This window comes from Schistocerca americana, chromosome 6, assembly GCF_021461395.2.
Source record: "Schistocerca americana isolate TAMUIC-IGC-003095 chromosome 6, iqSchAmer2.1, whole genome shotgun sequence".
Lineage (NCBI taxonomy): Eukaryota > Metazoa > Arthropoda > Insecta > Orthoptera > Acrididae > Schistocerca > Schistocerca americana.
In genome coordinates this window covers 388,881,195-388,895,954 of record NC_060124.1, presented here as the reverse complement: position 1 = coordinate 388,895,954, position 14,760 = coordinate 388,881,195, and the positions used below count along the sequence as shown (strand labels likewise).

Sequence of the window (14,760 nt, the reverse complement as noted above, 5' to 3'; positions counted from 1 at the left end):
GTGTGTGTGTGTGTGTGTGTGTGTGCGCGCGTGCGCATGTACTCTAGCTTGGCACAGGATAACTCCAGAAGTTACCAAGTTTTCTTCTTTTCCATGTGCCTATTGACAACTCAATGCTTCTGCTTTTCAGTGAGTGGTCTCATTTAATCCTTAAGTCTCAGCTGTGTAAAATATTCTGAAGGGATACAAATGCCTTCATAATTTAGCTGAAAAGCAACTTTACATGCCAGTTAGGGTACACGAATACTGTCAAATATCTGCTCCGGTGCCATAGACATTTTGTCTTTTGTGTTCAGTTTTACGCTGTGCCTGGTTGTCTTCACACTATTTTGAAGTGTTGATGAAGCTGCATCACAATGTCCCAAAAGGGAACTTTTGAAGTTATGACAATAATCTCTTTTTCAAAAATATTTTTGTTTTGTTTTGTGGATTGATTGGATTTAATGGGTTCAATAGATAAATTTTCTTTTTTAATAATTTAAATAAATGTGATGTCAGTTAATAGAATGTAATCAATGGGTATATTTTCAGCTTCAACATAACAACAAAAAACAAAGAAATAAGCCCAAAATAAGAATCACATGACACTTAAAAAATAACCTGTCAAAAACTAAAAACAAAATCAGCAGAAAGTAACACAAAAATTGGCATACTATAACAGCAAAATTTGCAAAATGTAATGCCGAAGGTGGAAGGGGAAAAAAAAAAAAAAAAAAAAAAAAAAAAAAAAAAAAAAAAAAAAAAAATCTTCCCCCTCGACATACTACACCTGCCATATATTCTCAGAAACCCCCTCCTGCCACACTACAGAACCCAGAACCTAAATAGACCGGCAACACACTTTTGAATCTATTCCGCAGAAGCCTCAATCCTACAGAAGCATCAGTCCTTTCTAAAGGCCTCATCGTTTTGCCCCAAATTCAGTCATGCTGAGTTTGTTAAAGACCACTCCTACTCCTGGTCCCTACAGAGGAAACATTTCTTTCTAGCAACCCTACGAATCAGACTCAACATAAAACCAATACTGAACCCTGTCTTATTCAGTTTATTCCTCCATCTAACTGTACTTTCCCCACTCCCCCTGAATCATCACCTGATAACTCTCCAGAATTTTCTAAACTCAAAATGGCTCACTATTGTCCACATGGAACTTACGCACCACTAACAACACTTCCACACAGTCTAGCCACTTGGGAGGGAGTGGAGGAGGAGGTTGTTCTCCACATAAGGAAAAAATGATAAAAGTACAAAATCTTGAAAACTTTATTTTCATATCCTAAGTGTACCTACACACCAAACATCATTCAACAGCAAGTGAGTGGCTGCCTTTCCTCATTATTTGTTTGATGTAATCTCTAGAAGTTTGTGGAGTACTCACACAGTTTGTTTTACAGGCTAATGGTATTGCCAGATAGAAACAGAAATCCATACATTACAGCAAGGTAGAGAGGAGAGGAATAAGCCTGTATGATGTAATATTGGAACAAGACAACACCAGTACCTATTAAGATGATTCTTCCTTTTCTCTGCAAGCCCCTTGTCCCAAAGCCCTATCGCTCCCTTACTCACTCCCATTTCCTTCCCCAATTCCCCAGGTACCCAACCGAAGGAGTGATGTGCTCTGTGCCAACGGGTATGCGGCACATAGGAACATGTGTCATTAACAGAGCCTCAGGGATACCAGGCAACCTCCCTGAGTAATTAACTTCGCACTGGGTGGGGTTCTGTGGTGTCGACTGAGCAATTAGCAATTCTCATGGGACCAAAATGGAGAACAAGCAAAACAAAACAAAAACTGAGGGTCTTGATGAGACCTCAAACACCCAAGCATCAGGGTTGGAACTGATGGAAGTTGTTTCCGCAATTGGACTAGGTAAGAGACTAGTTCTAGAAGTGGAAACTGTTACTGAGAAGTTGGATTAGGTCAAGAACAAATTCATGTCTGGGTTCAGAGGAGAACGCTTCTCAAAGAACAAGAAGAAAAGGAAGGTAAAGAATGGCGTTCTAAAGATCAATGGAGGAACTAAAAGGTCTTGGAGAGAGAAAAAAAAAGACTCCCTCGCAATGAAGGTACAGCCATGTCCCTTCTACTCTAAGACAGGGAACAAGGGAGGAGTCTAATACTCCCACTTATCAACATAAACAGATCCAGAAAAAGCCAAGGTAAGAAATAGGGAAACACCTATTGAGCTGCTGTCTCCATTTTCAGGATGGCAGTTACCCAACAGGGGTATCCACTGGTCAATATAACCTCGCAGCAGAATGGAGCTTGTTCAGATGACACTCTTTGAGAAGATTGGGGAGGATGCATGTCCAGGCCCAGAGCCAGGAGGGTTTATCTGCTCAAGGGTGCTTGTATCTTTGCCTACGAGGTGATAGAAAGAGCGGATTGGCTTAAGGAGGTGGTACCCAAGATATCTCCATGGGAGGAGGTGAAGTTGCTGGTCAAGACAGCGGCTGATCTTCCAAAGCCTGCAAGGATAACTATTTGGGTACTGAAACTTCTTAAGGAACTCCTCCTAAGACTGTTTGAGGAAATATGGGCACATGACCAGAAAGTCTTGAAACCGGACTGGAGGGTAATCAATCAAAAAGTTGTAGCAGTTGACCAAAATTTATGGTTAAAAATCCAAGGCCTAAAACTGTACTTGGGTTCTTGCAAGTTTCCATCATGGCAACATGTTCGAGGCTGCAAAACCTGCAGATAAACCTGGAGCACAATAAAGGGGCAGCTGCCACCCCAACTCGTCTTCTACGAAGACAGGAGATTGACATTGCCCTTATCCAGGAACCTTATTAATATAAAGGGGGTGTTTCAGGCACTGGAAGAACTGGACTTAAGTTGATTTATGCTATGAATCTAAAGGATTCCAGAACATTCATTTATGTTAAGAATGGAACTTCATTCGTCCTGATGGCAGACTTCAGTTCCAGGAACTTAGTGACCATCAGGATAAAGCAACATGAGGAAGGAAGACAAGGGAAATGGAATTTGCCTCAGTTTGCCCTCCTTGTGAGGACAGTACTCCTTGAAGTGCATGTCTGCTAACAACTGCTGGTAGGTTCCGATGCCAATGACCACAACCTGGTGTAGGGAAGAAGCGACACCAAGAACAGAGGTGAGCACATTCTTGAACTTTTATTCGAGGATAAGCTGGAGGTGCTGAATAGAGGCAACAAACCTTCATTCAGGAATGTAAGAAAAAGGGAAAAAACAATTGATATAACGGTTGGGTCTATTCTAATGGGCACCTATGTCAAACAAGGACATGTGGTCTTGAAGCCACCCTTTCCTGAACACAATATACATGCAGTCTGAGGTTGAAATGGGTGTCAAACATACCATGGCCTACAGGAATCTTAGGAAAACATACTGGGACTCTTAAAGGAAAGACCTCAACTCACACTTATCTGAAGTCAAAACTTGGATAAGGAATCCAGTAGATTTTAAAGAAATGGCAGAGGCAGTGTTGCCTGCCATTATGACCCCATATTTCGAAGAGTGCCTAGTCACCAAGAAGCCGACAAACAGGAATGTATCTTGGTGGAACAATAATGGGGAATTGCAAAGGAAGCTGGCAAGAGGACTGTTCAACCTTGCAAGAAGGAAAGGACAATGGACAAAATATAGAGAGGTTCTTGCCATATACAAACTTGTGATTAAGCAAGCAAAACTATAATCCTGTATTCTGAAGGAAAGTGGAAGGTACAGCTGCTTACAGTAGACTTCAGAAAATGCTCACCAGAATACCAACTAATCCAATAGGTACTTTTCAAGCTTTGCTGCAACTGGTAAGAGAGTTTAATTAGGTTCCTATGTAGGTCCCAACGATATGAGACTCGTCAGTCTGTCCTCCTTTCTTTTCATGACATTAGAAATACTGATTAATGAGCACATTTGGGAAAGGAGTCTAACTAAGTTTTCTTTACATGTAAACCAATATGCATATAAATCAGGCAAATTATGTGGAACAGCACTTCTTCACCAACTTGTTGGGAAGGTGGAAAAAGCACTAGACTTTCAGAAAAGCACTCTCTGCATCTTCCTGACTATCAAGGGAGATGTTAGCAACACATGAATTTGTGGTTTGAGCTGCAGAAGAGTATAGCAATGAGACTGCCATATGTAGGTGGATGAAGACTATATTGAGCAGGAGAAAGGTAGAAGTCACTACGATGAATGAACATGACGAACAAATGAATTAATCTTTGTACTTTGTGGGAGAACAACACTGGATCTATAACATTAGCAAATCCAACTTACTCCTCTTTTTCACCCCCATCTCTCTCTCTCACTCGTGTGTGTGTGTGTGTGTGTGTGTGTGTGTGTGTGTGTGTGTGTGTGTGTGGTCATGTGTGCACGAGTGTATGTGCATCTCTGTATTAACTATGAAGAAATACGTTGTCTGAGAGCTTAGCAACATTGTATGTCTTATGTGCCTATCAGCCATTCAACACCTAAACTATAACGTACGTTGAGAACTTTACTCCTTCAGTTATTTGTACATCAATCTTTCATAAAATTTTTTTACTTGGTACATGACAAGAGAAATGCTGAATGAAGCGAACACAAGCAGAAATGTTAATATAATACACAGACACTTTAGAGTGTAACATTTGAAAGAAAACAAAAGGATAATGACATACCTGTACCATCTGGTGTTTCATAGTCAGAACCATATACAGACAATGAAGGTCGACGACCAACAGCCACTTGAGATATGTATGGCATGAGGTTGTTGGGTATCCCACTAGGATCTTCTCCAATATGACCTGATTTGTGGGCACCAACAGGGTTAAAGTAACGCAATGAGACAACTGACCATTCCTAAAACATAACAGTACAATGCAGTGCAATTTTTATGCTGCAAGCAAATGCACTTATAAAAGATATCAGAAAGGCATAATTAATATGGGATGTTACAATAATACAGAAAATACCCTCTCCTTCTGTTATTAACTTTAGTTGTATACAGTGAAACATGAGGCATGAAAATGACAATCAAAAGTGTTGTGTGGTTTCAGTTGCTATTCAAAAAGATAAAATATGAAGATGATTCAAGTATCTCCAAGACAATAGAATAATTGCTTGGGATTGTGCACAGCAAAGGAGAATGAAGAAGCACAAGTTAATTACCAGATTTAATACATGCTTGACTGTAACATACCATGGGGATGGAAGCAAATACATCACTGGAGATATCATAACAGAAAAACCGTTTACAGCTTTTGGGACTAATTACTTCCATTGGAGTTTGTCAAGGAAGTGAGAAAATATCTGAAGGAATGACACTAATGGTCTATTGGAAGGAGTAATTTTGTTGATGTATGATTGTAAAGACACACACACACACACACACACACACACACACACACACACACACACACACACACACACACCTATCCCTTCCTTACATATACCTATTTGTTGGGCCTTTCAATAACTTAGTACTGTAAAATGGTAGCCTCTTTTTGTAAATTGCTATATATTAATACATTTTATTTGTATTTTAACCTCTGTAAGAAATGCACCAGTAACACAAATGCTCACATCACTATGTACGTAACACGGCACTACCACTTTATCGAGACAGTAACATAAACTCTGTGACATACTGTCACATACAATCACGGAGCTTTTCATGGTTTCTTAGTTGTAATGGTGCGCACCCGCTATTGCCGATGGTAGCAGCTGTCCCGCATTTTAGGTAACGTGGAATGATGGCTTCTACAGGGTGTATCTGAATTCCAACAAAAAACTTCAGGGGCTGGTCAGGGATATTTTCTGTGTATTTTGGTATAAGGCATTTGTGGTCTCTAGTGGCTCATTACAGAACAATAATTTAATTATGAATTACTCAGTTTGTTAGCCCAATTACCTATGTTTCTGTTTAAATACCTCCATAACAGTGGGTTAGCCCATCATATGCAGTCACGAATATGTACAACACAAAACTCGGAGTAATGCAGCTACATACAGATGCGAAAGTACTGTGAGGTGGTTGCCTTCACTGCAAGAACAGCCCAGCATAGCATCATCATTCGGCTCTTCCACTGCATACTTGAGATGCATACTGATCAACCCTTCAGCATTAAACCTATCTATACTGCTTTGTGTCACTGTTAATGTACAACTAATACTGCTGAAAAAACAAACCCTAAACAGAAACGAAATGCAACAAGTTTGTTTCCAAACAAGACACACAGCACATGCCACTGACTGCATCCTGTTTGTGCAGTTATTTGTGTTGCAATACAGAAAAAAAGATAAATAATTGTAGGAAATGATAATCCGCTATGAAAAAAATGGGTACCTTGTGTCAAAAAAATATCTTCGCTCAACCTCCAAAATTTTGTCGATAAAAATGAGGTTCTTCCTGTATTTTCCAGTTCCTTCTTACTATAAATAACTTAGCCATGCACAGCACACTGCTACAAGACCACACCAATTGTTGGTGCAGCATCTCTTGTTCCACATTACTCTCATCGATATCATTAATCCTGTACCTTCAAATTGACCAATCTCCCCGAGTCACTTTCGCATATTTTTGTGTGTTACTTCCCATACCTTTCCTGTGTCACACGAACTTGTATCTCATATTACCAGTCCCTCCTGATGCCCACTCCTGCTCCTCTTGATTCCAGTTTGCACCTACTAACTTCAGCTAATCTAGTAATATCTGTCACCCTCCTTCTTCACACTAATTAACCCACACACCTGCAACCCCTATTACAATATTTTTATTCATTTTTCCTTCGATCTCATTGCCTATTTCAGTTGGTTTTCACCATTTTGAAAATACACCCAAACACATGGTGAAAATCACGAAAAGGATGAAATAGATGAAGTACGGAGAAACTAGATGAAATCTGAGGGAGTAGGCTGATATTGCAAGGCAAAAACCAACTGAAATTGGCATGATGACACAATAACATGAAAGGAAAAATAAATAAAAAGATTGTAATGTGGGTTGCAGGTCTGTGGTTGAAGAAGAGGGGATCACAGATGTGACTAGATTAGGTGAAGTTAGTAGGTGCAAACTGGAATAGAGAGGAGGAGGAAGAGTGGGACTGGGGAGGGGTTGGTAGGATAAGATACAAGTTTGTGTGACACAGGAGAGGTAAGGGTGTATGAGTTGTGGTTGCATGAGTGTGTGTTGTCCACTTTTGACAAAGCCCTTGTTGGCCAAAATCTCACTTTACGGCAGTCTTTTTGTTGTGCCTATCTGCGACTCACCATCTGCGCTATATGGTGAGTAGCAATTATCCTTGTCATAATACCGTTACATCCCATCCTGGATTTTCCATGTTTGATTATAAATAACTTAAATGACACAAAGTAATTATTAGATTTGTTTTTGTTTGTTGTAATTTTTGTTCTGAAAATTGCCTAATTGGGTTTGAACTGGTAATTACACTTGAATAATAAAAAACTAAACTGCTATCTATTGCGACATGATTCTGCCTTCTTGTTTTAAATTTATATACAAACAAGACAGAATTTGCATTATGAAAGTAATTACAGATGAAATAGATAGATGCCGCATATCAATAAGAGAGAAGTAGAGTGTCTCAATAAGCTACTGGCAAGGGTTTGTAGTTTTAATAGACTAGAAAATTATGCAGATACAAAAGGTTTAATCATTATTAAATATTTGGAATAATGGAGAGAAATTCCACCTTAAGCAAGGCACTGTTTGTTTACTTCTGCTTTATCCAAACATGTTTCAGCACTTTTTGTGCTATCTTTGGTGGTCTTTTGTTTATTATTCTGTGTCACATGTAGCTATCAGTTATTTAGTCCTGGTTGTTTTATATCTACCATACATTTTATACCTTGTCATTGTTTTTGATGCTGTTGTCTTGTCTTCTATAGTTTTATGTGATTTAAAATACTTTATTTTCTTCACTGTCATCTTTTTAAATTATTACGTGTGCATTTTATTTATTTTATTGCAAAGCAAATGTTTCAGTTCAGGTTTATTGTAGCCGTGTGACGTTAACACAGTAAGATGGAATACTGTGTGACTGTTATATTTATGGGATCAGAGAATTCTAGTAAGTAGTTATATGGTATGTCAGGTGATGTTCCTCCATTGAAGAAAGAGGTAGTATAAAGGAGGGGGATGGTATGTGTGTGGTAAGCTACTATGGAGTTCACTGTTTTAGGCTGGCTGGGTCAGAGAATCCTGGAATACATGCATGGGAAAGTGAGGAAGTTTCTTTTATCCAGCTTCTGCTGGATTTGAAAATTAGTTCATATGTGAAAGTATATTAGACCAAGACAAAAGTTTATGAAATTAGAGATTCTTGCTAATGAACAGTTATTAATTGGTAGTCTGATAGCATTAGGCCACTGAGGAAGCATCACCAAATTTCAGCAATCTGTTTAACTATAAGTAATTTATTAATATTTATAATTTGTGATTCATAAATTTTGCAACTTGACTTTGCGGGAAATTTTCAAGTTCATAGCTGGTATAATTGAGAATGGATTTACACTATTTTTAATAGATGAGTTGTTGTAATTCTGTATGAGTCCTATCAAAGTTTCTATGCACTGGATGAAGATGTTAGGTTATAGGTATAAGTATAGGAATCCATACAAATGGTTACTTCTCTCAGTATTAAGGACTGAACATGAGAAATTCTGTAATACAGAGGGAAGGAAGGGTTGCAAGGTTGCTGTTGACAGTGCACTCAAAATAGCAGGGAACTGGCATCCTACTAGACTGATATGAAAGAAACGGCTCACAGTACATGATGCATAGGGTGAAATAACAGCATTCCTTTGCCCAGTGAAGGTAAGCATTTCCACAAAGAATGTCCTTAGGGGGGCGGGATGGTGTAATGTCTCCTGGAAAAATTTAGTGAAAAATATAAGTGAATTGTGTTAAAGTGATGTAAAACACAGAGACACAGGTCATAGGAATTCTATCGCAGTTTGAAAATGGATATACAAGTGGCATCTCTGATGTGACCGAAGCATCAAATACTGTTTCTTTTGCAATTCAGAAATGTCTTCTTTGTGATAATTCTGCTTTGTCTTATTGTAATATCTGGATGCTCTTATTTTGCTCAGTTGAAAAAAAAAGTCTGAATTGCTGGAAATTATGCATTTGCTATCTTTAAAATACATGTTTTGTTTCTTAAAATGATACACGATTTTATTTATGTAAAAATTAACATCCTCTCTCTGAGTATTGGCACAATTAATTTCAGTTGGAGATTTTCATTGTTGGCAGCCATTACTGTCTGGATTAGTAATTTGTTTAAATATGGCCACAGTGGCCAACTTATTCAGAAAAAAGCTAATCGATACTCACAATGAGTTCTTACGCTGGTACTACTATTAAGAGTTTCTGGAATTTCAGAAAATTTTAGGTGCACCAGACTGCAGACAGCTGACTATGTTCCAGCGTTGATGCAGCTAATACTTTTATCTTCTGTCAAGAGTATAAAATGTTCTCTTAGGTTCACGCAAAAGCAGCATTACATATGCAACAACATAGAGGAGCATATTTTCCTGTAAATAAGAGAACACCCTGCTCTTGACAGAGAAATTGCTGTTATGTAAGAGGACAGCATCTCACTTAGATCACTGCTAGCCATTCTTTAAGAAATCCTCCTTACTGTGAGAAGAACAATATTACATTAGGAAATATGTAATAGGGTTTTAATCTTATCTCTCTTATAACTATGTGAGCATAAACTGTTGGACTTCTTGTATAAAAGCCCACAACTGCAAATAACATTAAACTAATGTTGAATATCATTTCATATTATTATATTAGTAAAATCCTTTTTAGTATTAGAATTGGGGGCTATTGTCTTTCCTTTTTCAGTCCCATTTTCTTTGAATCTGTCTTTTCATTTCCTTATCTCCATCTGTGTGAATTTGTTAATAGTTTTTTCTCTCTTTTTACATTCAATAATTTAGTAACTGGCGCATCTTATGAGGACATCACAATAAATAATCTTGTCAAAGCTCTTTCCTGGGAGTAAAACAGTGGGTAATAATTTCACGGTGAGGAATGAAAATCTTAACGACAAAAATTAGCAAACTGGGAGAAAAACCACAAAATTTTTTTTTTTGGTATGTACTAGTAATAAGAGGAATCCATGCTGGCAAAATGGACAATAATGTTCTGCATTTCGTGTTATATATAGGGATAGGAAAAACTTGTTTTATTTTATGGCCAACTCAGTGCTATTTTATGCTAATTTCTAAGCTTTTTAACCAAATTTGCTGTTTTTTGCTAATTTCTTTATCAGTTTCTGATAGCTTATTTTCGAAGTTCCGCCTGTTCCTTATTTTTGCCTTATTTGTTTTTCAGTGAAATGTTAAAAAAGAAAATATACTTATCAATTTCACATTCACTGACATCAAAAATCACATATATTTACATTACAGAAAAAATGGAACACATTTATGTAAAACCCATTACATCTAATCAATAAAAGGAAAAATAACTCAGCAACCACACGCCACTGGAAAGTTTTTTGAAAAGGAAGCACTGTCATAACCTTATTTTCTTCTCAAATATTATCTGTCAGTACATCAATACTTCACTATAGTGTGGAAACAGCCACTTGTATTCTACATTTATGATCAGTACAACAGAAATCATTTGACAATGTCTACATTTTCCACAGGAAAAATTGCTTTTCCACTACATTACAGATGAATTTGTATCTGTTTAGAATACATACATGGCTTAGACTCACAATTCCAGGTACACTTAATGGAATCTTTGATATATCGGCATTAATGGAGTTCATCATTATCATACTATGATTGAAACAAGACCCTAGGGCTGTGAATCTGGATTTGTAACTGTAAGAGAATTCCACCAAAAAATCCTTTTCCGAAAAAATGAAAAATCTTTTATTTTGAAATAGAGGCAATAGTTGTATTTTGTGAAATCACATTCCCTGATATGTTTGCACTAGAAATGTACCAAAAACAACATGGTTTCGAAAGATCTTAGTGAAGTATCAAACGGCATATTTTGATAGTACACATGCATAAATACAAAATCACAAATATGGCACTTCAGCTGTGCTAACATGTAAGTCAACATAGCCCCTACTCAGTTTGGTTCACTAGCAAATCACAGCACAGGGTACATGACGTCATACACACGTTTTTTAGGAAGTAAAATAGACCATCGACTGTGTTTCTTCCAATATTTATTTAATATTATTTTTACAAAGCCCAAGGTCTAGGTCATTCTGAAAGGTTATGATTATGAGTTGGCAAAAACAACGGTCATAATTTCTTAAGAAGCGATCAATCTTACTACTTGTGCAGTGTAATTTAAATTCTTCTGTCTGTCTGTCACAAAGAGACAGTTTCTTTGGTCCATCATATTTGATGACTGTCATATTTGTGCAGTATCATGTACGCTGTGCTGTCATTAGCTGGCAGAGAGAAATTGAGCTGAAACAATGATGATATGCAAAACTGCCGTGTTTGATGGTTTTCTCATTTACACTTGCACACTACAAACATATGCAGTTTAATAGATGAACCACGTTTAAGATCTCTACAAAATACATAATCTTGTGTACTATTTGTAAATGTGTTGTTAAAACTGGAATGGAGTTTGTTGGAAGAAAGGTATTTTTACTTGATGTCACATCATAGTTCATTATGTGAGAAATGAACTGCCCACTCCAGCTGAGATTGCTACTTCTTCTGATGCAAGGGTCACATAGCTAATAATATCGTACAGTCTGTTTTCACATAGTGCTTGCCCACTGCTCAACACCTCATCTATGTGGTGAGTAGCAGTCGATCGCAAGTCAAAATCAAAAACTGCTTGATGCAGACATAAATGCGGGAAACATATACCAGAAATGTAGGCTATCACAAGTGGTGGAGCAGATGGATGGGCAGGGGGAGAGAAATAAACACAAAAAGAATCAGTAAGTATATGTTAAAACAGGGAAGGCATACAATTATAGAGAGGAAGGACCTGGGGGAGGGGATCAAACAGCAAGGTCATCGGTCCCATCGGATTAGAGAAGGATGGGGAGGAAGTTGACCATGCCGTTTCAAAGTAACCATCCTGGCATTTGCCTGAAGTGATTTAGGTAAATCACAGAAAAAATAAATCAGGATGGCCGCAAGCAGGTTTGAACCGTTGTCCTCCTGAATGCGAACCCAGCGTGCTAATCATTGTGCCACCTCGCTCAGTAGTACAAAGGAATAAAGCAACAAGAAAATATGGTGACAGTGGAAAGACTGAGGATAGATTACACATCACACACTTCATGATGAGACGAAGCATATGATCAATGCTCACCTTCCTTTCCTCGAGTTTGGAGGCACCGGTATCAAGGGGGAGCAAAATATGTTTCATTACACCACCAGTGCACTCCAAAAAAAGTTCAACATGTTTAAGAGGGCAAGCAAGTCTTCTGAATCATAAATTTGTGTTATCCATGACAACTATTTTACATAATTTTATAGATACCTTATCCGATATAACTAAGTCCTTGAGTATTTCTTCCACGAAGTATTTACTTTTTCCATATGGATTGGTGCAGCCTTGACCAGTGGGATGATCTTCTGTTAAGGGCAAACTCTGAGGAGTTCCATAAACCGTTGCAGATGATGAATAAACTAGTTTCTTCACACCATGAGATTTCATTACCTGGTAACCAATCAAAGTTGACAAGTAAATTAGATTTATTTAGTAAAACACACACACACACACACACACACACACACACACACACACACACACACACACACCACCACCACTAATTCATAGTCTGCACATGCTTCAGAAAGCAAAAAAAGATATGTTACAGAAAAAGCAAGAAACAATACTGACAATATATCATGCAAAGATGGAGTAGATGACATTCCCTCAGAATTATGAAGTTCTTTAGGAGAACGGGCCTTGACAAATATATTCCACCTCGCATGGAAAATGCACGAGACAGGTAAAATACACTCAGATTTCAAGATTAATGTAATAATTCCAATTCCAAAGAAAACAGGTGCTGGCAGGTGTGAATATTACTGAATCATAAGTTGAATAAGTCAAACAATGGAAAATCCAGGTTTCAAAATACTGATACATATACTCAAAAGAATGGGAAGACTGGTAGAAGCCAGCCACAAGGGATATCGGTTTGTGTGACTTATTTTGGAAGATAGATTGAAGCAGGCCAAATCTACAGACGCTGAAGGATGTTAAAAGAAAACAGTGGTTGTGAAGGGATTGAGATAGGGTTGTAACTGATTCCCAATTCTGTTTGTATAATAAGTAATTTGGAAAGGAAAATGAACTTCATGGAGAAGACTTTGACATTTGCTGACGACACACAAATTCTGTCAGAGATGGCAAATGGCTTGGAAGAACAGCTGAACAGAATGGATAGTGTTATGAAAAGAAGTTATAAACTGAACATCAAGAAAGCGAAAAAAGGGTACTGGAATGCAGTTCAAATTAAATTCTGAGGGGATTAGATATTGTGGACAGACGAAGGCAAGAGCACAAAACATTCACGAGGACTTTTCTACTCTTGATTTATACATTATCAATAATGCAATAAATGTAAGTTTGAATTCCAGTTACAGTTCATCCCTTCTTATTGTCTGGAGTGCTGTTCCTTATAAATGTAAGGGATATACAGGGTTATTACAAATGATTGAAGCGATTTCACAGCTCTACAATAGCTTTATTATTTGAGATATTTTCACAATGCTTTGCACACACATACAAAAACTCAAAAAGTTTTTTTAGGCATTCACAAATGTTCGATATGTGCCCCTTTAGTGATTCGGCAGACATCAAGCCAATAATCAAGATCCTCCCACACTCGGCGCAGCATGTCCCCATCAATGAGTTCGAAAGCATCGTTGATGCGAGCTCGCAGTTCTGGCACGTTTCTTGGTAGAGGAGGTTTAAACACTGAATCTTTCACATAACCCCACAGAAAGAAATCGTATGGGGTTAAGTCGGGAGAGCGTGGAGGCCATGACATGAATTGTTGATCATGATCTCCACCACGACCGATCCATCGGTTTTCCAGTCTCCTGTTTAAGAAATGCTTCTGCTTTAGCCTTTTCCGTAAGATTTTCCAAACCGTCGGCTGTGGTACGTTTAGCTCCCTGCTTGCTTTATTCGTCGACTTCCGCGACTACGCGTGAAACTTGCCCGCACGCGTTCAACCGTTTCTTCGCTCACTGCAGGTCGACCCGTTGATTTCCCCTTACAGAGACATCCAGAAGCTTTAAACTGCGCATACCATCGCCGAATGGAGTTAGCAGTTGGTGGATCTTTGTTGAACTTCGTCCTGAAGTGTCGTTGCACTGTTATGACTGCCATTTTGTCTCACTGCGCTCTCGAGCGCTCTGGCGGCAGAAACCTGAAGTGTGGCTTCAGCCGAACAAAACTTTATGAGTTTTTCTACGTATCTGTAGTGTGTTGTGACCATATGTCAATGAATGGAGCTACAGTGAATTTATGAAATTGCTTCAATCATTTGAAATAGCCCTGTACAAAATCCTAGTACAAATTCCTATCCCACACACAGGAAGGATGAAGAAGTTGAAAGAAAGAAACAAACAAACAAAGAGACGGAGAGGGAAGGAGGGAGGGAAGGAGGGAGGGAGGGAGGGAGGGAGGACAACACAAGGGCTCTTGTCACCATTAAACTATATAGATATGCTTATTGCAAAGACTGGTGTGAAAACATATAAAACTAGTCAATCAATCATAATATTAATACAAAAACACA

General features: G+C 38.2%; 1 protein-coding gene across 2 annotated transcripts in view; it reads right to left on the bottom strand.

Annotated features, from left to right (window-relative positions):
* LOC124619347 (UDP-glucose 4-epimerase) overlaps positions 1-14,760 on the bottom strand; it is a 109,493-nt gene that overhangs the window by 34,929 nt on the left and 59,804 nt on the right. For both annotated transcript variants that reach the window (XM_047145666.1, XM_047145665.1), the window contains exons 4-5: positions 12,483-12,662; positions 4,648-4,828 (exon numbers count right to left, since the gene is read on the bottom strand). In XM_047145666.1, the coding sequence (XP_047001622.1) occupies positions 4,648-4,828; positions 12,483-12,662 (361 nt within the window). The remainder of the gene's footprint in view (positions 1-4,647; positions 4,829-12,482; positions 12,663-14,760) is intronic.